Here is a 26,696-nt window from a genome sequence, read left to right on the forward strand (position 1 = left end):
AGACTGCTGTTTAAAAATCCAGTCAGACTTGTGGTTGAACGCCTCCATGTGGTGGAAAGTTGCACTAGGGATACTTTGTTAATAGCGCCACCTCACACCAGTTTTTGGAGTTGTCTTTGATTTTCCCGAAAACATCAACCTGTCACATCACTGTTTAAACCAAGATTGTAAAAAAAGAAAAGAAAAAATCAAACTCAAAAGGTAAAAACCAAACCTTTCACGCCTGTGTTTTTAATATCAAGTCCTAGAAGTATGTTTGCTTTAGATACAGCAAGTCTAAAGTTCAGCTGTTACATTGTTACTGTTTTCTCTCAGCGTGTGCAACTTCAGCTACAGGCAAGGCATGTGTGCTGTCATCTAAAACCTGTACCTGTTTCGAAAACCAGTCCGGAAAGTCTTTTTAGTCATTTCAATTATTTCTCCAACCTGTCAGGCGGGGCTGTGGCTGAGGAAGCTGGTTTATGGTTAAGATGCAAACAACTCTCCAGATTTCGCTCACTTTGCATGGGCGTGAGTCATCAACTCTTTTTTTAGGTACTAGCAATATGAAAATGCCATACCTCTGTTCGTTTAATCTAACAATGCACGGTTTATCTTCGAAAATAGGAATACAGATAAAACTAGAATGAAAGTTAAATCTGGTTGATTTTAGTTGATGCTCACGTAACATGTACTTCCGGTGTCCCACTTCAACGTTAAAGTTTGTACAGTTTTTTATTCTAAATAAAACTGTACAAAACACATTGTTGGTTTGTCCTAAAAACGCGTTTTAGATGTAAATTTTGGTATCTCGTCGGATAAAATAAAATATATAATCGGAAGTCTCCTGATACCTTACGTGATTCTCATGAAAATGGCATACGTGCCGCCTACTCCCTTCTCGTGTATCTGAATTCCTGCATATATGTTTCCTGACAAGTATGAAATCGGGACTTGTGTTCGTGTTTGATAATTGTGGCAGTCCACACGTCAGTAACGTGAACTAAGTCCATGAATGCGCCTGCTATGTACACAGCCGCAGGTACCGGAGGGGGAGGAAGTCATTGTTTGTTTTGTGTCAAAATTCCGAACATCACCGGGCTCTTTTCCATATAAGAATAAAAAGGGACATAGTATGATTTACCTAATAACAGTGGCAAAGCAGCAGAAACCATTTCCACGTTATCTTTTCCCTCACGCTGTCCCATCGGACAGCCAGTAATAATGTGGGTGGGACTAAAGCGTGCATCACCCACGGTTAACACTGATGAACTCTTCTCTGATACTCCGGTTGGGCTACAATGAAACATTTTTGTTACTTTGAATGACTCTTTAAGCTCTTCGCCCTGAGTGTGGAGCCGCCGTGAGCCGATCCGTGGCTCGAACTTAGCTGACAGTAAGTATTTTTTCAGGCCTATGTCGGACTTCTATTTCCACCCGCTGTGTTGTCGCAGTACTGACGAGTGCGGATTGTCCAGCTGCAAACTCGCAGGTAGAGATAAGGAATACGGCGATCCTATTAGTGCCGCGCTTAAATCTATGTTTTGTTTCCAACAGATGTCTTTATATGGGAAGTTTTTTTTTTTAAAACTACACCGAGTCTCTTTGTGGATTGTGGCTGTAGTAGGGAAACAGGGAAAGGGTGGAGACGCCAAAACTTAGCCTTCAGCTTTTCCAGCCTGGAGTCTTAAGTAGACTTTGCTGCTTATAGATGCTTTGTCTTTGGCGAAAAAATTAAAAAGTGATTTTCGTTAGTGTAGATTAGGGTGTGTGCTTAAGAAAACTCCATCAGATGTTTGTTTTAGTTCTCTCTTTGTATTTCTTTAAGACGTTTGTTGAAACACTGACTTTTTGCCCTAACGCTTTAAAAACGTGATCAGGCGGACTATTCTTAGCCACAGCACAGTTTTGGGGGAAAATGCTGATGGTAAGCAAGTGTTGACTCAGCGCTGTTGTTTCAGTCATCAAGTTGATGACTAACAATTGTCTTCTGTCACTTGGTTGCACGTTTTAGAGTCGGTCCGTAGATTTCCCATACAAATTCATTTTAAAAATCACGTATGCAAAGCACAACTTCCCCTTAATCAAGGGAAGACCATTTTTTAAATAGGTCAGCTGATGTTCAGGCTGAAGAGCTGATGAATGATGTTTAAAAGAAAAAGAAAATATGATGGGTATGCAAACAGCTTAAAAAACGGAGGGGGAAGGTTGCAGGTGAAGGATTGTCAGAGGTACACTGCTGCACCTGTACACGCACCCAGCTGTGATGTCAGATTGTACATCATCATTGCAGGGTGTGCCATCCTTATCTAGTTGAGGCCATCAGTGAAAACTGCATGGAATTAAGCTGCTATGTGAAGTGTGATTGTTTTGCTGATCGTCTCCCAACATTTCCCTTCCCTTGCCAGGTGTCATTGTTTGAGATAACCACTGGGAGTCAGCAAAGTCAGGAATCTCCTTATTTATCCCTTTATCCATAGATTTTCTTCCACTTATCCATTCAATTTCTGGAAGCTGGAGCCTATTTCAGCTGTCACAGGGCAAAAGGCAGGGTGCAGGTAGTCAGTCTGTCACAGGGCCGACACAGAGAGACAGACAGCCATTCATAGAGAAATTCACACATAACCGCAGTGACTGCATGCCTTTGGGCTGCGCGATGAAGCTGGAGTACCCATGGAGAACATACAAACTCCACACAGAAAGGCTCCAACTAGATGGTGGATTTGAACTCACCTCCTGCCTTTTCATTATCCAAACAAACACAAAATATGTTTTGAATTCAACACAGCACTGCTATCAGTGTGTTTGATAGTATTTGTAATTGCTCCAGAGTCGGTACTGCTGAGAGATAAAAGTCATCCATTGCACCCCACACATACACACAAACAAAGCCACATTGTTCTTGACACATAGCGTGTGTGTTTAAAGGATTGCGATCATTGGACTCTTGCTAATAGCTTACTTCTCAGCCAGTCACAGCATTCCAATTTGATTAGTCTCATGTTTTATAAAACACAGTGTGGGTATAGTGTAGTATTTACCGTGAAAGTAACCTGAGCAAACAGTGTAGGTAAAGTTTGACTCAGACATGCAAAATGCAGGGAAATCACGTTAAGTCAACACTTAACACTTTAGTCCTTCAAAATGTAAACAGATAACAGCAGCTAGTTGGGTTTGGTACTTAATGAGAAATATCTGTTTTGGTTTAGTTTTTATCATGTTTACCTCTGTATTGTGCGTCTTGCTTGCTTAGGGACAAGTGTGAGCAAGTCTTTCATACGAAAGTATAACACCTAAAAGTGTGTGGAAACACCAAAGATCTCACATGTGAGTGTCTTAAAAAAATCCAGCTCCATAAGTGGAAATAACCAAAAAAAGTCAAAAGTATAAATTGAAATAGCCGAAATTGAGTATGGCCTTAGTGCGGAGATTTTTTTCCACAGCAATTAAAATGTCACTTGTGATTTCTTGGGAAGCAAAGGTGGGGAAGATCCGTCCTAATGGGATTAAATTCTAAACCAGATTGTTGTCAAGACAAAAAAGCTTATACGAATACAACATATACGCAGTGGTGATCTATATTTAAAAAAACCTGGCTGTACAGATGACACATTTGGGATGAATACACTGTGCAAATGTGCAGATCTCTTCAACAGCAGTGCTTTTGATTCATTACATGAGCAAAAAGTGGAAAGAAATCTTGGCCACAAAGTGCTGATTATTAAGCTCATCTGTCACATTTCCTTTTGTTTTCACTCTTAGTCTCCTTATTAGTAGATGCTAGTTTACGCCCGACACAGTAATTGTGACGGGATCTTCAATTATTATTCTTCCTGAACCTGTTTTTGCTACACATGATCCTGTGTAGCTTGTAGTGGAAGTGGAAAGTCACGTTTCTGATAAAAAGAATGCAGACGCAGATCATGCTTCTTTCTTTCTTACCCTTGTTTCAAACTCTCTCTCCTTAACAGAGACAGGCTCCCTCCCTCTTTTTTCTTAAGCCTCGTTTTCCAGGAAACATTCAGCTATTCTACATTTACCAACATGCAACACAAAGGGTTTCACACACCCTTTTTTTCACCAGTAACCTTGTCCTAAACTTCTCATATGTTTTGACATAAACGACTTGCCTAGCAGGTCGCTGCTGACAAACATTTCCAGTTTACTTTCTATTTTCATGCAAGTGATATCTAAAGCAGTCTGTTTTTACAGAAGTGATAATGGTGGTTGTCCTTGAATTCCCCCTGTTGAGCAATCATGATATGTCATCATTATTGAGCATTAGATTCACTTCAAGGTCATGATCACACTGACGGATTTTGCTAAGCATCAAACACTTAAACTGCATCTCTCTGTCTGTTTTAAAGCTGACATGTTTGTGGTTACAGGTCTGTATTATTGCCTTTATTACTACTTTTCCTACAGAAAATCTGAAGTCAGATACTCTTGCTTTAAAATCCGATTTTGCTATGATCTATATCACGAGAAAGGCCACAGTTTCACATGTCTTTGATCTCTGGACTGTTTTCTTTTGTCTTCTCACCAGGGCATTTGATCATTTGTGCAACAGAGCTATGGCCAGTCCAGAGGACGTGATCGAGCCGTTGGCAGAGAGCGCAGCTGCCCAAAGCCTTAATAGACGACGCTTCTCACACGACTGCCACGATTTGACTAAAGACGAGCTAGATGGCCTCATGTCGCGCAGTGGTGAGAAACGACGAAAATGAATTTAGTTTAAGATAGAAGCTCCCAGAAAACCATTTTTCTTGATTGCTTCAATTTTTCAAATCGCAGAAGGACGTCCTTTCATCGTGGTGCATCGTCTTTCCGAAATAGAAGATAAGGGTATACCTTATTTCATCCCTGATGTTCCTGTTAAATGCAGACTGGACAACACAGAGAAGCACACTACACGCTCAAGGGTACCTCCATAAACTTACAAAAATACCCTTTACATTTTTTTCTTTTTGGGATACTAATGAATCTTTATAGAAAGCTCTTGATGGGCCCAAAGTGAAAACACACACACTTATGCTTAATAAGTAACTCTTTACAACTGTGTAACAACAGACAATCCCATTTTCGATTTTGACTCAGGACATGCCAGGGATAAATTTGACTACTTTGCCATGACGTTAAGTCATAGTGAAGCGAAAGGAGCGATAAAATTACAAAAGAAAACTTTATTGCTACTGAGCAGGCTGTTTCAGGGTTTTACAGTGTGCTGTCACTTTGGCCATAAAGGGATCAACATGGCCAGCAGCAATGCTCAGTGGTGCTTAAATGATGCTCACTTGGTAGTACGGGGCTCAAAGTGTGACAAGAAAATACCCCCCCATTCCATTACACCACTACCACCAGCAGCCTGAACCATGGATGCAAGGCACCAGAGACTACAACCATGTTCAAAGTCATTTAAATCAAATTTCTTTCGCATTCAAAATGATTAACAGCAGAATTTCATTTGTGGTGAATTTTATTATGACTGTTGTTGAATGAGTCCTAAAGATAATATTTAAGTGATCTGAAACCAACCATATGACCATGAAACAGTCAGTCACATTTATTTCTACATAGTCATTTATATTAAAAAGCAGAAGTTCATGGGTATCTTAACAAGTACTGATCTTCGTGTCACTTTATTTGTAAGTTAACTCCTGAGTTTTAGTTGGATGGCTCAGTCAGTTTGCATATACTTTCCATATTCTGGTATCCACATTCTCTGATTTTCTTTCTCCCACAGTCCAGAACGGTGAATGTAAGTAGAATTAGAAACTTGTTTCTACGTGTTTTAATCCAATCCACATGCTAAATGTCTTGCCTGATTTGCTTATATCCTCCGGAAACCCAAACTTTTTTTTTAATGCATTTTTAATCTTAGCTATTTGGGATTAGCTGATTATAAAAACTGTCTGCATGTGGAAACAGTGGGTTTATTTTACAACACAGTAAAGTATTTTCAGTGGGAGAAAGTGACTTCTTCACTGTCCAGATGAACAGAATCAACTTTTTGGGGTCATTCTTTTTTATTTTTACAAAGTGTAAAACACTTTATTGAGAAGAATGAAGTAGAACGTGCGTAAAAGCCTAAATGTAATTTCTCCATATGAGGACATAGGTTCTCAGGAGGATATGAAACAAAAAAAACCTTTACGCTACTTCCTGGTTCATCTTTGATCTGCAGCACTTACAAAATGGCAATTAAAAAAGGACTTTGGGTGTCTTAACTCTTATCTTCCAAGTAAGTGATTTAGAGATAAATTCATCTGTCTATTCAAATTGTGGCTTTCTTTCTTACTGGGAACTACGTTAAAGCTGTGGCTGGCAAAACACAGTCCAGTTGCTATGAAAACGAGCTAATAAGAAAAATTCTATTCCATTCAAATCACTCAAATTTTTGCCATTTGGTGGTTCCCCTTTTTCACCACCACACTTGTGTTTTTGTATGATATCAATGATGTCCCTCCAGGTTAGTATTGGGACCCTGTATACATTGCATCTAACACATGGCCAGTTCCACTGGACTATAAAGAGGAAGTACAAGAACTTTCAGGAGGTGCATCGCGACCTTTACAAGCACAAGATGATGCTTCATTTACTGCCTATTGGAAGGTTGGTGTGCTGATCGATTTAACTGTGCAACTTGTCCTTTCTCTCTTAATGCAGTTGAAATCTGAGTAATTGTTTGTTTTGAGCTTTTTTTATGGCAGTTCTCTCAAGCGCAGAATGTTTTTGAATATTCAAATTTTCCTCAAAGATTTGCAAAGGAGAGGCAGCAGCTGAGAAATATGTCGGAGGAAATGCCCAGCCTACATGGGACTGAGTGGGCCAGAAGAACCTCCAGCAAAGTGGTATATAAATCAGTCTTCCACACACTGAACATATTTTGAAGCATCACATAATTTTACAAGTAGCAGCTGGTAAGTAAATTGTAAATATGTGCTCTTCTAATGCAGAAATACCTTGAGGAGTACCTGAATTGTCTACTGGAGAACACATTCTGTAAAAATGATAGCAGCATGGTAAGCATGGGTGAATAATATATACACTACATTGCAAAAGTTTTAAATCAGCCCTCTGTATATTTTGCTTCCAAGGACCCAGACCTTTTCAAGATATTCTTTAAAAAGGGCTGATTTTTCATACATTTTCAGTCCTAGTACCTGACTATTTTTAGAGAAATGTCTTTTTGTTTGTTAAGACACTTAACGCATACCTATTCATCATTCAAGTACATCATTCAAGTACAAAAGATGCACCTAACCCAAGGAATGAACCAGTGTTGTCTACACTTAACAGACAACTTAACAAAGAATCGGTTTTAAATTGTGTCAGGCAGCCTGTCATAAAAACACATAATTTAACCCACTTTCATAAAATGAATCTACCAAAAATGCAAAAGATAACATAGTCTTACAAGAATGAAATGATGTTTTTGCAACAACAAAATGATTCCCACAAAGCTATTAGTCTAAAACTTGGCACGAACCCAGAAAAATTCTTTCACATTTTGATTCACCATACAATACCCATCTAGAAAGCCTCTAATTGGCAACAGGTTTATGCCAATGCAGCAAAGGATACGTGGATAGAAAAACCCACAGTGGAACACTCTCAGTCATGAGTTGGACAAAATATGACCAAATATTGACTTTGAAGCTTGTTAGAATTGTACAGTACCTGATTTTCTTGATTTTTATACTGTACTCCCATGTATGTTTGGACATTTTTAAATAAATTGTTGCACCTATTTCTAATGTTTCTAGCAAAATACAAAGAAAAGGGAAGTGGCTCAAGACTTTTCATTGTACCATCTCGACATACAAAGTAAATCTCAAGTAAAATGACTGCATTTTGAGTTATATTTTGTTTTGCAGCTGGAGTTCCTCTCCATCAGTCCCCTCTCCTTTGTCTCTGATCTTGGACCCAAGGGCTTGTAAGCAAAACACTGAGCTCATGTATTTTAGTGGGTTGGGAGTGAATAAGGGTATGGCAGGTGTTCATTGCATAATATGTCTGATCTTGACTCAGGGAGGGATATATCTTGAAGAGGTCAGGGGGTCACCGAATCCTAGGCCTGAACTGTATAGGCCATCATCAGATCTGCTTCCGCTGGTCACGCCGCTGGCTGGTGGTGAAAGACTCTTTCCTGTTGTACATGAAACGAGATAGTGGCAGCATCGACTTTGTGCTGCTGTTTGATCCAGAGTTCAAAACAAAAGTGGGTCGTGCTGACACAGGCACCAAATATGGAGTGTGCTTTGAGAACTTTAATCGGTAGGCCAGCTTTGTCTTTGTGTATTATATGTACTGAGTTTTGCGTGTTTTTGCTGTGTTTGTGATGCACGTATTGCCTTTGTGCTTTTAATCCTTTTAATCAGGAATTTGATTATCAAGTGCAACGGCTATAGGCAAAGTCAATGGTGGAATTCTGAAATCAAGCATCTGGCAGAAACATGTGACTTTCTCAAAACGCAACGCTTCGAAGGATTCGCTCCACCGCGGGAGAACACGCTCACTAAATGGTCAGTTATGTAGTCTGGCTCATATTTGTAATAATTCCAATAATCTTTTAGGATTTGTCCTCAATTTACCTTTCATTATTTGAAGGTATGTGAATGGAAGTGGTTACTTCGCTGACCTGGCTGATGCTCTCGAACAAGCCAAGGAGGAGATTTTCATCACAGATTGGTGGTAGGTGTCAAAAATGTCTGGATTTGCTGATCAAAATCTTTATGTAACTATAATTTTTCAATATTTTAGTTAAACCTGGAAACGTATTCTGTGTGTGTGTGCATGTTTTTTTTTTTTTTTTTTTTTTGGGCTTTTTTTCACAGGCTCAGTCCTGAAGTCTTCCTAAAGAGACCAGCAACTAACTACTACTGGCGGCTCGATGAGATCCTCAAACGCAAAGCAGTAGGGAGTCTCTCTGTCTTGTTTTTGTTGCCATCTTGTTTTTTTTTTCTTCTTCTTTTTCAAAATGTATATAATTTGTAGAGTTTTTTTTAAATAACATTACTTTAAATGAACCTGTTTCTGCAGGAAATGGGAGTCAAAGTGTGTGTACTGCTGTACAAAGAGGTAGAGATGGCACTTGGCATCAATAGTGAGCACAGCAAGAGGACTCTAATGAATATGCACCCAAACATCAAGGTCTTTCACTTCTCTGCACAATGTCTTGTAGAGTAGTAGGAGAGGAGGGACACAAATAACTGTCAAAAGAGCCCTGAATGCACATTTTAACACCAGTTTTACCCACTGATCCGTCAGGTGATGCGGCATCCTGACCACGTGTCTTCTGTGGTGTTTCTGTGGGCTCACCATGAGAAGATGGTGGCCATTGACCAAACAGTAGCCTTTGTAGGGGGGCTTGACCTGGCTTTTGGGAGATGGGATGACAGCCAGCATCACCTAACTGACCTTGGTTTGACAGAGACGACCGACGGGGTAACTGAAGGCGAAACGAGGAACGATGTAGATGTAAGAATGTACTGTGAACCGTACAGACTGTAATGGATGACTCTGTTATCCAGGGCAATGGTATGGCTGGTGGCTCTAAAACATCTGAGCCAGATAAGCAAGGAGAGCAGGACCCACATGATTTGACTGGTAACACTAAACTGTGGCTTGGCAAAGATTACAATAACTTTATCAAGAGAGACTGGGTCCAGCTGGATAGACCATTTGAAGGTACTCTATCTAAATTTCTTTCAGCAGCTCATGCACACACATACACTGACAATGCCTGAACAGAGAGATGAAAGACTTGTTTTGGGTTTTTTTTGCTTCCTTTCCCCCCTCTTTTATCTTGTCAGATAACATTGATCGTACTACAGTTCCTCGCATGCCGTGGCGTGACCTGTCTGCAGCTTTTCATGGCAAAGCTGCCAGGGATGTAGCCCGCCACTTCATCCAGCGCTGGAATTTTACCAAGGTCAGACACAAAAGAAAGCTGTGTTAAACAGCAATAGTTTTAACATTGATCTTTAAATATCTATATGTATATTGTAAACATCACTTTTGCTTTACAAATGAGTCTATAGGTGTACAAGCTACAGGTTGGTTTAACATTTATACTATAAATATCCAAAGTTGTGAAACTGAAACATTGGATTGAAAATAGGTGATCTTTACTAAAACAGAGCTTAAAATAATCAGACTCCTGTATTACTGACTTGGACCTTGTATCCTGTGTGGTAATATGACTCATACAGTAAGTCCTAAAAAAAACAAAAACATCCCCAACCCTCATGTTTCCATTAGAAGTATTGCTTAAAAACCTTTAAGCAATGCTTTGGAAACATGAGTAACAGGAAAGTGACAAAACTGAAATTGATTCATTTTTTCTGTCCTCTTCAGATCTTCAAAATCAAGTACAAAGACGACTTCTACCCTTACCTACTCCCCAAGTCTCATTCCACTGCTGACTCTCTGCCATTCACTGTGCCTGGGTCCAAGAAAGCCAAAGTGCAGGTATGTATATTCACACACAGACTCAAGATGACGTCAACATCTGTGTAAATATAAAATTTTTAAAGTTCTAGTCTTTTTGCTCACAGATAGGCCCACATATGTGCTACTGTGGTCAGGGTATGTTTTAGGTGCTTTAAGATTAAACAGTTCCAGGAATTCCCTGTGGGTAACTACCCACTTCCATGGCCCTCTGAGAACTATATTTTTTTCCAATTTGCTTAAATCACCAGTAGTAACGCTAATGTGATGCGTTAGCCAGCTGGTAATTTGCAGAGCCACAACAACAGCAACATGCTGGTGGACTCTGTATCTGGAGCTGTTTGCTTGTTGTGTGTTCCAGGTTGCTGACAACAGCACAGATGTGCAAATTCATATTATGCAAATTAAATTGTGAATTTTGTGGGCTTTAAAGTAAAACAACATATCATTTTGGTCAACATGACCATTTTCTTTATATGCTGTCAATTATACAAGGAGCAAGTAATCTTAAACAGGTTAGTGGCTCTAACTCTTTCACTGTGCCTCCCACAGCTGCTGAGTATAATTTCCAAAAGCATGAACAAATCAATCAATCATTAGTGCCCAGCATATTCTCATCTATTGCCAAGGATAGCACGCAGGAAAACATACTGGAACCACTTTGGTTGTTGTGGTCCTTTAACTTTGTTGTAATCCAAATTTAATTGATTATAATCACTTAATAAAGCCTAGACTTTTCCATTTGAGAGGAATGTGTTGTTTACACGGGCAGTGTTAAAATCCTTCTTTAATGACTCTGCTTATGTTTACATAGGTTTTTCAGATCTTTCCTGCAGTCCAAAGAGCACCTTTTTAGCCCTTTCATACATTGTCGTCAAAACACTGACAGGTTAAGATGTGAGCCTTCGTGCATATGATGTGACATTAGCATGCTAGATACATTATATAAGTATTTATTATTATATTATTATATAATAGTTTTATTCATCACTGCTTACATATTTGCTGCAGAACTGTAGCTGGTTGTAAAACTTTCCACAGTTCTGTTTCAGCAGTTCAGTCATGTGCAAAAGAAAGTGTAACCCCTTTCATTTCTAATGTTTTATGTAACAAGAGAAACCTCATCATTGCACAGTTATTTAAATGCAATCTCAGATGAACTTCAAAACATGACTTATTACCCTGTCATTACTTAGTGAACAAAAATGAAGCCAAAATGAAAAGCAGTGTGTGAAAAACTTAGTACAATCTTACTGCTTCCATAGGAATTACGAGGGTAAGTAGCAGCCAGGTGCTGCTAATCAAGTGCACTTCATTAACTAATCATCAGTAAGTGTGAGCACCTCCAGTAGAGAAGCAAGTTGTTGCTGCCTGCCTATCAATCTGGGAAGGTTTTTAAGGTCATTTCCTTACAATCTGAAGTCCATGTTTGTACAGTGACAAAGATTATTCACAAGTGGAAAATATTAAAGATAGCCCCCAATCTTCCCAGGAGTGGATGTCCCAGCAAATTCCCTCCAGTGTCCGAGTGTGCAGACTCTACAGATTTAGCATAAACCAGACACGGCAGATCAGACCACACACCTCATACTGTCACACCTCACTGTCATGCATGGTGGTGGTGCGGTGATTATTTGGGCAGGCTAGCTTGAACCAGATAATTTTTTTTTATTCTGTCTGATATGTAAAACCTTAGAACTAAAAGAGTCTGTACTTTCATTTGCACAGGACTGTAGGCTTCACACTAGAGCTTGATAGAAACTGGGTTCTCCTACACAGAAGGTCAACCTTGGATACGGGAAAACACAAAGACTTTGCCTCTAGCTGCCAGTGCTCATATGAAAGACTTTTTGTGTCACACAGCTCCAAGCTATAATGACATGGTGTAAAGAGAGCTTTCAACATCACTGTTAAGACGGCAAGAAGAATTGAAAACATGTAGAGTGCACATTAATGAAACGTTGCTGTTGGTCATATGTATACTGTATTCTTATTGAATAATTATTTAAGACCTTAATTGCTGTAAACAAGCCAAGAATGAAAGACCTCTACTGACTTTTACATGAATTTATTCTTTTGTGCTGCCAGGTCAGATCTTACAGAGGAAATCAGATGGGTATTTCTGTGCTACAACAAAGAGACACTGTTCTAGTGTTGGAAATGCAGCTATTCAGTATTTGCTGGGTTTTTTTTTTTTTTTGTGCTATGGCAGATGGTGGAACAAAAGTAAAGCCTGTAGAACAAAACTACTTCCAACATATTTATCCTGTTTAGTAAAGCCAGAGAAAACAAATGCAATGCCAAGGACAGAGTGGGATTACAAGTGGCAGTATCTCATTTGCAACAGGCTTCATAGGATCTATGGTCCAGAGAGACACCAGCATAAGCAGCACAACTAGCAGATATCCCCTTAACAGAATAATAAAATAATAATATATTGCTAAAGATGGTGCGTTAGCAACTTTGTGAAGATGCTTGTTTTGTTAGAATAATTCAAAAACAAGATGACAATATGTTAGAACTGTATTTAATCAGTATTTTTAGCCAGTGTTACATGCTGCAGTTAAAACCGCTCAATCAGTGAGTGTCCAGTAACAGATACTTCTATTGTGGATGGTGGCCTGTAACCATAACCCTTGCTCCCCATTATGTTGTAGCTTTCCTATCAGGTTCTGTAGCTGCTTTATTCAGGTTTCAGGCTCATTGCCTCAGATTACACAATCTGTCTTCAAACTTTAAGAGGTGCGCTCCCTTTTTGTGCATCTGCTCCATTTCTTCTGTTAAGTATCCTATTAAAATTCATAGAAATGGGCGAATTTACATGTCCATGGTAATATGATATGTAAGTGTGATTGCAATGGTGAATATCCACAGTAATAGTAAAATGACACTATTGAAAAGAGATAAAATATATGCATGATTTATAAGTATATCCAGTGCTAAGTTGAATTTTTGGGGTTTTCTCAGGTGCTGCGCTCTGCTGATCGTTGGTCAACTGGAACCTGTGAGAGCTCAATCCATAACGCCTACATCGACACCATCAACAAGAGTGAACACTACATCTACATCGAGGTAATTAAGATTAACATTGTAGCACTTTACAGATAAATGTACATCTTTAAGCAGGCAGTGTGTCATCCTGTCTAAACCATATTAAGGCTCGCTGTGCCTTAATATGGTTTAGACAGCAGTGATACAGTCAGGGCTCCCATTGGGACAAAATTGTCACCGTAATCGCAAATATGTTGCCCAAGAATAGGCTCTGATTTGGAAAAAACAAATCTGTTTACCAGCATGCCTACTGTAATGACTTTTCCTGAATCTGAGTATATCCAAAGCCCACTTCCTTCATTGCCAGCTACCTGCTAGCTTTGGCCCTCACCTCATACTGAGCCACCATCTGCCTTGCCTCTGCCCTTAGAACCAGTTCTTCATCAGCTGTTCCGACCAGAAGACTGTCCATAATGGCATTGGTGATGCAATCGTGAATCGAATTCTGCGTGCCTACAGGTATGATTTGAGTGTGTTGGTTTTCTAATATTTGTCTATTGTCTTTCGGAAGGGCTGTGTACAAAATGCATTCATTAAATATGTTTTGTACCAAATTTAGCTACTAGCTAATTTCCATCTGCAGTCCCTGGGCAATTTAAGAAGCAGAAGTAGCTGAATTCTATCAGCTCAGACACACATACAACGGTTACAAGTGTTTCTTACTTGTTGGCCAGCAGCATCCCATGAAGGAGCAGTGGCCATCTTCAGCTAAGATGCTCATTTTTAACTTGTGACGATGTGTGACAGCAGCTGTCAATCATTAGTGTATGCCCTGCCCATGCCTCGCCCACTTGACACATGCCCACAACACAAAATCAGGGTCAAAAGTTTGACAAATGGAAAAAAAGCGGGGGAAAAGGCCCGAAACTGAAAAAACAAATTAATTTGTAACAGAAAATAAAATTTGAAGCTGAAAAAAATGAAACTACAAAAAAAAGTCATTTCCATGAAAACAAATTATTTATTCAAATTATTTTTATATCAAAAAGAATTTCAACTTCAAATCACCTTTTTGAAATGAGTAAAACTTTTGACCATGATTTAGCTCCATACTTTGTAATTCAGCAGAAACTCGCTCAGGTCCTTGCATGCCATCAGATTTATCTTGTGTTTTTTTTCCATGTTGCATTGAAATGTTTAGAAAAGCTGTGGCTTTAAAACAGCAGTTTGTGAAAGAAGTTAAGACAAGACATGTAAGAACAAATGCAAATATCACTGAGCTGGTAAACTGGGGGTACACATTTGAAACAAAATGTTTAGTTCAAAGAAATAACAAAACCAAATAGAAATATACATTAGACCTCATCTTTTATCTGCAGAGTACAATGTACAGTGTTGATGTTGTGTTTTTTCAGAGAAAAGAAGAAGTACAGGGTGTATGTGGTGGTGCCTCTGCTTCCTGGATTTGAAGGAGACATCAGTACAGGAGGTGGAAATGCCATTCAAGCTATTCTGCACTTCACTTACAGGTGAGAGCCTTTTCCGCCCATTAGCACTCTGCACTCAGCCCACACATCAGCAAGCACTACAACTTATGAAAGCCACAGTAAAAACAAGACTTCTCAGCTTCGTCTGGTTTAAAGACATATTTCTGATTGAGCAGAAATGTCACTGATAGAAAATGCATAAGACATGTCAATAAAACTGGTAATGGAAGTTGGGGTAGCTACCATGCATGTAAGGTTTCTATCAATCAACTGGTCCAACTGGAATAGAGCATATTGAGTCATATTACATATTACATTGAGTGATGTTGCTTAATCAGCTTTGTCAGCATGTTGTTATTGCCAGAATGCAGCATGGCCATGTTATGGTTTCACTATCATCCATCACATTTCCAAATCTGCCTTTGATGTTATGCCCAGAAGTGTACTCTCTGTATATGCTCTAGATATTTTTGGGTTTTTTTTTTGTGAGATTCCTAAATTATTTCCCCTTATGCTGGCTGGCTTTCTTAATGTAAGGTTTTATTCTGTCATCCTAGGACCATGTGCCGAGGGGAGTTCTCCATCCTGTCAAGACTAAGCGAATGTAAGTTTTTTTTGTCACTTACCTGCTTTGTTAGACCTCGGAAATCAGCCTGACATCAGCCTTTGCTGCCTGGCTAACATGCATCTTTCCTTCCCCTTGAGTTGTTCCTTTAAATTGACTCTACTGGTCTTCACTTCACATCATCTCATGTAAATAATGTGATTCTGCTCTGGCCTGCAGTGAAGGATCAGTGGACAGACTACATCACACTGTGCGGATTGAGGACGCATGCCCAGCTCTCCGAGTCACCTGTCACAGAGCTCATCTATGTTCACAGCAAGACCCTCATTGCTGATGACCGCTGCTATATCATTGGTGAGTCACCGCTGGGCATTCAAGGATTATAATTCTGACCTTGAGTCATCACAGAGGTTCATGACAAAATGATGATGACATAATGCTGCCTGCAGCTGATATGATTTTTTTTAATGTGTTTTTGGCTTTCAGTGTAACAATAAAACTGAATCGATACATTTTATATGTAGTTTAGTAGCACCTATAACTGTAGAATACGGATATGAACGAATACAGTCATTTATATATAAAAAGATAAAAAAAAATAGGACGACTTAAAAAATGGATGAGTGCAATGACTTTTGAATTCTTTTTTCTTTCTTTCTTTCATTGTTTAGCCTTACACTCTTTAAGATTTTAGGCTTACTCCATATGAATATGCAGATTCACATGCAAGTCTTTGTGGGAGGAACAGAGGGATTGCATTTGCTTAAACGTGCTCTGGAACCCACTAGCTATTGATGACAGTTAGCTTTGTATTACCTTTTAAAAAGATTTATCTGAATTCTTAAAGGTACAGTGAAGTTGTTTTTTGAGTTTGTTGAACAGAAAAACAGAATATTATACTCAACAACATACTTATAAATATTGATTAGTGTGTAAGTACGTTTTCCAACAAACTGATGCATTCTCATAAACGTAATCCATTAAAAATACATAGAAGCGGGCACTAATCGATGGAAGTTAACCATGTTACCCCACCCTCTTGAATACAGTGATTCAGATGAACATCGCCGTCCCGCTTAATCATGTTTTATGTATGTGGGTAGAGACAGCTACATACACAGTACGCCAAAGGTGGAGGAGAAGTGAACTCATAGGTGTGGAGACAAATGTAATTTATGTCTGCACCTTTAGACTCAAGAAGGTATGAAGGGTCATGCGTTTGTTTTATCTCCTGAACTGAAGTCAGTGCTCTAACAAAAAAACACGCTTAAACAATCGTATTTAATGTCGATACTGCTGCAGTTACTTACTGTCAGCAGATCAGACATGTGATCCTCCAATATCTGGAGAGCTGATAATTAGCCAACTAAATGGCAACAACAGCTGGTTATGCTAACATTGTGCTAGCTAATGTTAGACTAGAGTGTCCTAAAGATCACTCTGATAAAGAGTCTGAATACATTTTCACACTGTATGAAAATATCCTAGGTCAAAAATGTTAGAACCACTTCAAAGAAAGTTTCACTAACAGAGGCTAACAGCGGCAAAAAATGTAAAAAAAAAAAAATCAGGATGTTGTCAACAAATCACCTCCGAATCTCTGTCATTAGACAGATTTGAGCTTTAGAGACTCATGCTGACATATTGAACTCCATTTCCAAAATTTTACAGCCTCCTCCAGAGTAAATAGACGTGAATGCATTGGAGATTTCTCACTATATTCTGTACACCTTATAGGTTGTCGGCTATAGGTTCTATGTATTTTTTTCTTTTGCACTTAATACATGAAGAAAGATAAACAAAATGTTCTAAACAGTCCATGGACCTATTAGATAAAGCAGAACTAGAGAAAAAAAAAGCAGCACTCATTTTAAATAAGGCTAAAACATATATATATATATATATATATATATATATATTTATTGTTGGAATGCTACTACGCAAGTAACCCCGGCGGAAGGGGCTACATGAATAGGATGAGGGACCTATGGATTCTTCGATACCCAACATCCACAATGACGGCGAAACAACTAGTAGCTCAGTGTTCCAACATTCGAAAGAAGGGACTGCTCTCACAGCTAGAGATTGACGAGGTACAACACAAATGCTACGGCAAGGAGGAGTCAGGACGCCAGGTCAGGGGGGAGATATCATCACCCCCACCCGAGATTGGGTACATAGCCCCAAGTGCGATAGGAGAAGGATCGTTGAGTGCGAGAGGAACTGACCTGAAAAATAGGATCATGGCCAAGCTTGAAACCTGGATCCCCCGTAGCCGGTTACCAAGATTACGTGAAGTACCCTCAGAAGGTCTGCTAGATGATGTTAATGCAGCACTACGGGCAATACCTACAACCACGATTACCGACACTAACAAGCTGATCTACAATACGGCAGCAGTGATCAGTGAGATGCTTGGCTACAAGTTGAACAGCCACAAGGGGCAGTACCCTCCATGGAGAAGGAGGCTAGAGGGCAAGATCAAAGTAGCACGGAAGGAGGTTAGCCAACTAACAGAGTTGCAGAAAGGTGCGACAAATAAGGTGCCTAAGAAATACAGCAAGCTGTCCATACCTGAGGCCTTGGAAACTGCCAAGCAAAGACTCACAGCCTTGGCCAGCCGCTTGAGGAGGTACACCAGAGAGATAGAAGGCAGGAGAATAAACCAGCTGTTCTCCACAGAACCAGCAAAGGTGTACTCTCAGTGGCAAGGGAACAATAAGAGAACAGCACCACCAAGGCTGGAGACGGAGCAATACTGGAAGAGCATATGGGAGAAGGATGCAACCCATAACGGCAATGCTCAGTGGCTAGTGGATCTGAGGGCAGACCACAGCGACCTCCCTGAACAGGGTCCAGTAACCATCACAGTGGCAGATATCCAAGAAAGGGTCTCCAGTATGAAGAGTTGGACAGCACCAGGGCCCGACATGGTTCACGCCTACTGGCTGAAGAAGCTGACTGCACTCCACGAGCGTCTGGCAGCACAAATGAACCAGCTGCTAGTTAACGAGAGACACCCGGAATGGCTAACTGAAGGCCGGACGGTCCTGATCCCCAAGGACCCCAAGAAGGGACCGGTCCCCTCCAACTACCGACCAATAACCTGCCTCAGTACTACATGGAAGCTCCTGTCAGGCATCATATCGGCTAAGATGAACAGGCACATGGGTCAATACATGAGCGGGACACAGAAAGGAATTGGCAAGAATACCAGAGGTGCAAAACACCAGCTACTGGTAGACAGAACAATCAGCCGAGACTGCAAGACCAGACTGACCAACCTGTGCACTGCCTGGATTGATTACAAGAAGGCCTATGACTCAATGCCCCACAGCTGGATACTGGAATGCCTAGAATTGTACAAGATCAATGGGACCCTAAGAGCCTTCATCAGGAACTCAATGGGGATGTGGCGTACAACACTAGAGGCCAACTCCAAGCCCATAGCACAAGTTACCATCAAGTGCGGGATCTACCAAGGAGATGCTCTGTCCCCACTGCTGTTCTGCATAGGCCTGAACCCCCTCAGTGAGATCATTAACAAGACTGGCTATGGATACCGACTATGGAACGGAGCAGTTGTCAGCCACCTCCTGTACATGGATGACATCAAGCTGTATGCCAAGAGTGAACGAGACATCGATTCACTGATCCACACTACCAGGCTATACAGCAATGACATTGGAATGTCGTTCGGACTGGAGAAGTGTAGTCGGATGGTAACAAAGAGAGGGAAGGTAGTCAGAACTGAGGGGATTGAACTACCAGAAGGCAACATTGCAGACATAGAGGACAGTTACAAGTACCTGGGGATCCCGCAGGCAAATGGGAACCATGAAGAGGCCGCTAGAAAGGCTGCAACCACCAAGTACCTGCAGAGGGTCAGGCAAGTCCTGAGGAGTCAGCTGAATGGTAAGAACAAGATCCGGGCCATCAACACATACGCCCTGCCCGTGATCAGGTACCCTGCTGGGGTAATAGGCTGGCCAAAGGAGGAGATAGAAGCCACTGACATAAAGACAAGAAAGCTCCTGACCATGCATGGAGGGTTTCACCCCAAGTCCAGCACCCTGAGGCTGTACGCTAAGCGGAAGGAAGGGGGCCGGGGACTGGTGAGTGTCAGCACCACAGTCCAGGATGAGACAAGGAACATCCATGAATACATTGGGAAGATGGCCCCAACTGACCGAGTGCTCAGTGAATACCTCAGGCAGCAGAAACCCAAGAAAGAGGAGGGAGACGAGGAACCATCATGGAAGGACAGGCCCCTGCACGGTATGTACCACCGGCAGATAGAGGTGGTGGCTGATATCCAGAAATCCTACCAGTGGCTGGACAAAGCTGGACTGAAAGACAGCACAGAGGCACTAATCATGGCAGCACAAGAACAAGCTCTGAGTACAAGATCCATAGAGGCTGGGGTCTATCACACCAGGCAAGACCCCAGGTGCAGGCTGTGTAAAGATGCCCCAGAGACAATCCAGCACATAACAGCAGGGTGCAAGATGCTAGCAGGCAAGGCATACATGGAACGCCATAACCAAGTGGCCGGCATAGTGTACAGGAACATCTGTGCCGAGTATAACCTAGAAGTCCCGAGGTCAAAATGGGAGATGCCCCCAAGGGTGGTGGAGAATGACCGAGCTAAGATCCTGTGGGACTTCCAGATACAGATGGACAAAATGGTGGTGGCTAACCAACCGGACATAGTGGTGGTAGACAAACAGAAGAAGACGGCCGTAGTGATCGATGTAGCGGTTCCGAATGACAGCAATATCAGGAAGAAGGAACACGAGAAGCTGGAGAAATACCAAGGGCTCAGAGAAGAGCTCGAGAGGATGTGGAGGGTGAAGGTAACGGTGGTCCCCGTGGTAATCGGAGCACTAGGTGCGGTGACTCCCAAGCTAGGCGAGTGGCTCCAGCAGATCCCGGGAATAACATCGGAGATCTCTGTCCAGAAGAGCGCAGTCCTGGGAACAGCTAAGATACTGCGCAGGACCCTCAAGCTCCCAGGCCTCTGGTAGAGGACCCGAGCTTGAAGGATAAACCGCCCGCAGGGGCGTGCTGGGTGTTTTTTATATATATATATATATATATATATATATATATATATATATATATATATATATTTTATTATTATTAATTAATTAATTAATTTTTTTACATGAATCATGCTTCTGAATGGACACACTGTAAATGCTTGTACTGTCCGTTTTTGCTCCAGGATCAGCCAACATTAATGACCGTAGCATGCTGGGCTCCCGAGACAGTGAGTTGGCAGTATTTGTGGAAGATGAAGAGAGGGTCCCATCCATCATGGGAGGGGAGGAATACCAGGCAGGACCACTGACACTTGCTCTACGCAAAGAGTGCTTCAGGTCAGGGCAAAAGCCTCTTGATGACTTATTAGCAACTTATAGTCTAATGTAGTTTTGCTACAAGATACAAATGTGAGAGTGAGACCTCTAAGTATATGGGCTTCTTTTTACACACAGACAAGCAAAAATATTTGATCCTGCATGGGAAACCTGTGCAGTTTTGTCATTACTTAACCATATTTTTTTCTGTTATTTGAATATTTTTGGCCTTTTCTTTGCTATACCAGGGTTCTTGTTGGAGCTGCTTCAGACCCCAGTATAAATATTGACGATCCAATCAGTGATGAGTTCTTCTTCTTGGTTTGGAATGACACTGCTAAAACGAATGTTAACATTTATGACAAGGTGTGAATTGACCCAAAAACCTTTTTATATATATATCTAATTGTATCAATATGTATTTTCACTTCTCTCACCGCTCTTTGTTCTTCTTGGCTCTGTGGCCCTACTGTATCACAGGTGTTCAAGTGCCTGCCCTGCAACAGTGTCCATAGCATGCAAGCCCTGAGGGACTATTTAAATGTGGCTCGCCTCTGTGACACAGACCCCGAGCAGGCCAAAGAGGAACTAAAGGCCATCCGAGGAGTGCTGGTCCATTTCCCCTTAAAGTTCCTGTGTAAGGAAAACTTGCTGCCTCCACGGAACACTAAAGAAGGCATGGCTCCTGTAGGGCTGTGGACATAAGCAGCAGCTCAGCCATGTTCAGACCACTACATGACAATGCAACTGCTGCTGTACTGCAACCATCTTTCCTGTTGTCAGCACAGTAAACAGAAGGAGTTACAGCACCAGCACTTGAATGGTGAGAGGCGGAGAGAGGTGTTACCCTTATCAAATTTATTAATGATCCACTTATGATTACTTTGTCTTTTTGATTGACAATGGGCTAATGTGACTGATGTTAGCTACTGACATGCAAATTTTACAATGTCCTGTCTATATTAGGTTGTGCTGACCAATTTGTTTGTGATGTCTGCTTTATAATAGCTTCAGTGTGATCTGATCTGCATGTCTGGCGGCGGTGCAGAGCACAGATAAATGAATGTATGAGTCAGGAGAGGATTGCAAGGTTGTATTAGAAATCAAGCATCTCACATGATCTGGGAACATAGTGTACATTTATTGGTGCACGATTTTTGGGTGGGTGGGTGACTCTCTCTCTCTGTCTCTTTTCTCTCACTCTCTCCCTCTGAGGCTTCACCTCTCACTGCAGTGCCAGAAAATCTGTCAGAACATTTGTGGTTGTTATGGTGACGGATATAAAGAGATGACTGGATTGTAGCTGAAATAAAGACTGGATAGGGCAGAATAGGGAGAGTGCTGATAAGAGGTACAACTTACTAAATCAGGATGGTGCACTGGGAAAAAGGAAGCTAATATTCTGCTAGGGCTGCTGACCATTTCTGGATATATGATCAGGTGGGGAAACTGTGAGAGCGGAAAGAAAAGCAGAACAAGATAATTAAAGGGTGTTAGGTTGATTTCCTGCTAACTGTTGCATTTTTTTAAGTCTCCATGACACCTTAGTGAATTTTTCCCACCATACTGTCGACAGTCCAGAACAGAACATTCCACTGCCCACTTGAGACCACTGAATATCTCAGCTATTTTTATGTTGGGTCCAGCATCTTTCATGTGTACCGTATGTTACATTTGCTCACAGACATAGCCGTTTGTTTAGGTCCACTATTTTTAGCCATAACGCTGACTTGAGTTGTGACGTGATGTCGTTTTCACGTTCTCACTGATTGCCATTTTGGGGCATCACGGGGCTGTTTTTTTGAAATGTCATTCCCTTGAGCTGTGACCAAGCCGTGACTGCTGTTGGGAAGTCTTTAAATGTCTTCTACTGGATACATTTGTAGCATTGCTGGTGAAAATAGACAGGAAACCTTTACCTCTTTTGTGTCATTGCATTGACTGAGATATCATGTAATAATACAGCGGGTAAGGTACAGTATGTGCCTTAGAAAAACAGGAATTGGATTCTAAGGGTTGATGGAAAATCAAAGCGAGGGGGAATGTACATTTTTCTGCAACTGTAGATTGTGCATTCGGGCAAAACTGTAACTCATTTTTCAATATCTGAAGCACTAGGCCAGGTTTTATTACATGCACTTTCATCACAAGTTTTTTACAGCAACAAACAGCAGAAGAGGATAAAGGCCAGTCTGTAAAACTTGTAAATGGGACTCTGTTTTATATTCCTAGCCTTGTGCTAGTGTTATGACTACTGTGTGTGTGTGTGTGTGTGTGTGTGTGTGTGTGTGTGTGTGTTCTGGAAGGGGGTTGAGCCTTTGCACATGTTTCTTTTAAAGAGACCAGATAAAAGATGACCCAGAACAATGCAATGACAGTAAATCACAGTTAAGTGAATAATCCAGACTGTTGTATGAGCTTCTGACACACACCTATGAGTGAAAAACATTACCTTGGCGGTTCCATTGCAAAGCTGTCTGTGAATGGGACAGGTGCCCCATGCGACCAAGTCTACATGAAGTGTCTCACAGGATTGTTGTTCAGTTAAAGCATCTGTGTTTAGAAATATGGATGCTTACCTATGTAAGATATTAAAAGACACTATAAGCCCTTCCATATATATATTTTCTACCCTCTTTCTTGCAGCCCAAAGTGGTTGTCTTAACTGGTGTTCCTTTTAAGTTCTGCAGAAATGCCTGTAATATACCGAAAAGTGACCTTATACGGTTTCTCTCATGAATTTTATTTTTAATAGACCAATAATCAGCATTCCCAAACCACTTTTATGAATTTCTTACTCATTGAAATGTGTTTGTATTCATTCCTGAGAGTCACTGTGTGAAACCTTGTCTCTGTAGATCAATGTCATTACCTTATAATTACTAATGTATAGGGTTACTAACACTCAGGGGTAGAGAGCAATGACCAATATTCTTAGTCTTGTTAGTGCAATTATGAGCAACTTGTATTTTATTCTGTTTTTTTTAACATGAACTTGTTTTTTATATCCGAATATCTACTCTGTTTGAAAAATTTACTTTTTTCAGCCTTCTCTTGTATTACTTTTGTAAACATTAGTGCTTTCTTTTTAAAAAGAAAAGACTGCATTCAAACTGGATTTAATATATTTAAAAAATAAAACTTTCAAATGTGTATCAGCATGCATTTCTATTCTGTATAAAATCTTAACGCAACTAAAATGACTGTCTAGACGTGTCTATCACATGGCAAGAGAAACAGAAAAGGGGAAATGTTAATTGTTTATATCTAAACTACTTTTGTCACCATGGAAGCAATATCCTTTGTTAGCTGGATATCCTTTAAGCAAATAGTTACTCTAAGAGAGAGCATGTGCTTTACACAGGAAACTGGTATTCGTGGCATGAAAGCTTAATGTTCACTAAATGACTAATGCATTGTTCAGGTTATTGCCATACAGTCTGTTTTTTTTCTTCTTCTTTTAATAACAGTCAGGTGCTTATCTGGAAAAGCTTTGGAACTGATTCATGCAGTATTGACAAGCACTATAAAGGTGAGCTTGCTCTAATGGAAAACTGACTATAACAATCTCCAATCTGCTGGATGACGCACACATAAAACCAAGACGAGGAGAATATTTGTTAGATGTGGCACTTATTACCAAAATCTGCATTGTTTATTCAGCAGTATTTTAGCCTTAAACGTGTATCCAGTGACCCAGAAGGCCAGAGCAGGACAGGTATGCCTAGGGATGATCTTAGCTGTGCAGCTCAAACAAGACAGAGGCAGCTGCGTAGGCTGAAGTCCACTGTAATTTCGGGTAATTTGTCCCTGATGAAGCACCGTAGCCAGTCGAGAAGAGAAAACACTTCAGGAGTGTTGCGTGCAGCCAATCGTCAGTACAAACCCAACAAGACTACATCTAGGCTGTGAGTGGGAGGGAGGAGTGGACTTGGGAAGCAAAACATGGCGAAATAACAAGTTTGGCGGCTATACCGCAGTTAGAAACTGCACCGATTCTAGCAGTGGCGGACTATGACTGCAAGTTCATAAAATCTGGACGCCGGAGATCGACGGCAGCGCTCAACTTTGAAGCGTCGAGTGCTCAGGCTTACAAGTATTACGGTGGCTGCCGATAACACAGTGCCTGCTCGTCTGCCCGTGTTTTCCCCCGGAAGGTTGGCAGTGCTAGGCGCGACTGTCAACACAGAAAATGGATGAAGAAGGAAAGGGAAAGTTTATTCTGGAAAAGACAATTTAGCTCGCTAGCCTAGCTGCGTTAGCCAGCCGGCCAGTTAAACGTTAGATTAACCGCACACACCTGACTCGCTATTCGGATTATTTGTGCGCTCTGGACGAAACCCGGGGGGCGAATTTAACTCGCGTTAACAAGTTTGACAACTGCAGCCGCAGGGAATCGCATTTGAAACGAGGCCCTTTTTTCCATTTTTTCCTCCCCACGCTCCTAATCTGTGACAAAATCCCGGGAGGTTTAAGGCCAGCAGTGAGAGCCTGACGGTCGGTTCTGGTGCGGTGCGGACGGACCCGGGGACGCCATCACATCAGACGTTGCGTTCTTAGTAAAACAATCACTGCGCTGCTAAACCGTAAATAATAATAAAAAAAATAGCATACTTTATCAGTGTAAGTAGGAATGTTTCAGTAGCACACAACACCTGTCTGGTAGTTGTTTTTCTTCTTCTTCTCCCCCCTCGGTGACACGCATCGGTGTATCATATGTGAGATTAGCTGGGATGTTGGAGAGCAGGGGAGAAGCGGCGTCTTGTCAAAATGAACGCAGCATGGTGTTCATCAACAGCGGAGGTGCTCTGCATTTGAAACCTGCCAGTTGTTAGATCGATATCAAATGGGCGGCTAACAGCAACGTTGACAGCCTGTCTAAAAAAAATCCTACTTTTTAAGTTGCATGCGATTTGATTAGCTGCCGCAGGCGGCATTAATGTAAAACAAGTGCGAATAACATTTACAGCTTTCGGTCAGAGTTGACGTGAGCTAGCCAGCTGGGTGCGTCTGTCCGCTCTCTGCGATGCATTTGCTAATCTAAGTGCTACAGCTCCTGCGTGTTGGACCGCCACTTTGCTGTATTTCCCCTGGGTTTAGGCCGTTATAACCTCGCGTGATCGGCCGCTTAAATCCCCCTTAAGCACTTCTTGTCAAATTAGTGGCTAACTTATTAGCCAGCGTGATAAGTTTCGCCAGCTATGTCTGAAAACGCCCCCACAAGAAGCCTGGATGACATAGACCTCGCAGCTCTGAGGGTGAGTATTGTTATTACCAGATAAGTGAATTGTAAAATGATGGCAGACGGACTCATTAGATATTATGTCATATGCCAGTTCGCCTCAGACACAAGCACGACCATTGAACACCCACGCGAAAAAGTTAAGGTGGGATAAACATCAATCGGCCTGCGTTATAGCAGTACAGTCTGTACACAAATCCTCCAAGTATATGTTGGGATTTCTCCCTTAAAGGACCACCTTACCCTGCCCTGACAATGTTAATTTGTTGGTTTGGGAGGAAAATAAGCACCAGTATCTATAAACACTGGGCCACTGTGTGATTACATCATGTAATGGGAAGGCTGGTTTATTTAAAGAACATTTTGTCTTCTGGTGGTATTTTTTTTATGGAGGTTTATGACTCCATAAGAAAAAGGCACATCTGTGTCGTTCTGATAACATTCTAATATTGTTGATATAATGTAACATATCAGACTGTTCGTGAAGAAATTAGACCTGGTGTTTGTTCCTTTTGTATTTTAACTGGTGTCCCATTAAAGTCCCCAGTTTGAAAATCCTAACTTCTGCAACATTAGAAACTCTTCGAGAGTCAAGAAATCTGTCACATCCCTTTTAACAT

The 26,696-nt window shown here is 41.1% G+C and overlaps 2 protein-coding genes across 7 annotated transcripts in view; both read left to right on the top strand.

Moving 5' to 3' along the window:
* Positions 1-17: 17 nt before the first annotated feature.
* On the top strand, positions 18-23,987 carry pld2 (phospholipase D2). 4 transcript variants are annotated; one of them, XM_085469965.1, is made up of 25 exons: positions 18-201; positions 4,526-4,686; positions 4,774-4,901; positions 5,723-5,737; positions 6,449-6,591; positions 6,737-6,830; positions 6,936-7,001; positions 7,857-7,915; positions 8,011-8,256; positions 8,361-8,504; positions 8,590-8,673; positions 8,817-8,895; positions 9,022-9,132; positions 9,250-9,426; positions 9,513-9,669; positions 9,795-9,913; positions 10,339-10,452; positions 13,399-13,503; positions 13,853-13,941; positions 14,838-14,951; positions 15,467-15,513; positions 15,694-15,828; positions 20,702-20,855; positions 21,083-21,200; positions 21,315-23,987. In XM_085469965.1, the coding sequence occupies exons 2-25, from the start codon at positions 4,554-4,556 to the stop codon at positions 21,537-21,539; spliced, it is 2,856 nt and encodes a 951-aa protein (XP_085326091.1). In that variant the 5' UTR covers positions 18-201; positions 4,526-4,553; the 3' UTR covers positions 21,540-23,987. The 4 variants fall into 4 exon arrangements, with proteins under 4 accessions (XP_085326091.1, XP_085326093.1, XP_085326090.1 ...); XM_085469967.1 differs by lacking the exon at positions 18-201 and adding an exon at positions 224-534; XM_085469964.1 differs by lacking the exon at positions 18-201 and adding an exon at positions 1,220-1,375.
* A 702-nt stretch (positions 23,988-24,689) lies between these two features.
* mink1 (misshapen-like kinase 1) overlaps positions 24,690-26,696 on the top strand; it is a 33,805-nt gene continuing 31,798 nt past the window's right edge. For all 3 annotated transcript variants that reach the window (XM_085469971.1, XM_085469972.1, XM_085469973.1), the window contains exon 1: positions 24,690-26,092. In XM_085469971.1, the coding sequence (XP_085326097.1) occupies positions 26,036-26,092 (57 nt within the window). In that variant the 5' untranslated portion in view covers positions 24,690-26,035. The remainder of the gene's footprint in view (positions 26,093-26,696) is intronic.

This window comes from Copadichromis virginalis, linkage group LG10 (assembly GCF_057382275.1).
Source record: "Copadichromis virginalis isolate Kocher_CV1m ecotype Utaka linkage group LG10, C_Virginalis_male_GT1.1, whole genome shotgun sequence".
NCBI lineage: Eukaryota > Metazoa > Chordata > Actinopteri > Cichliformes > Cichlidae > Copadichromis > Copadichromis virginalis.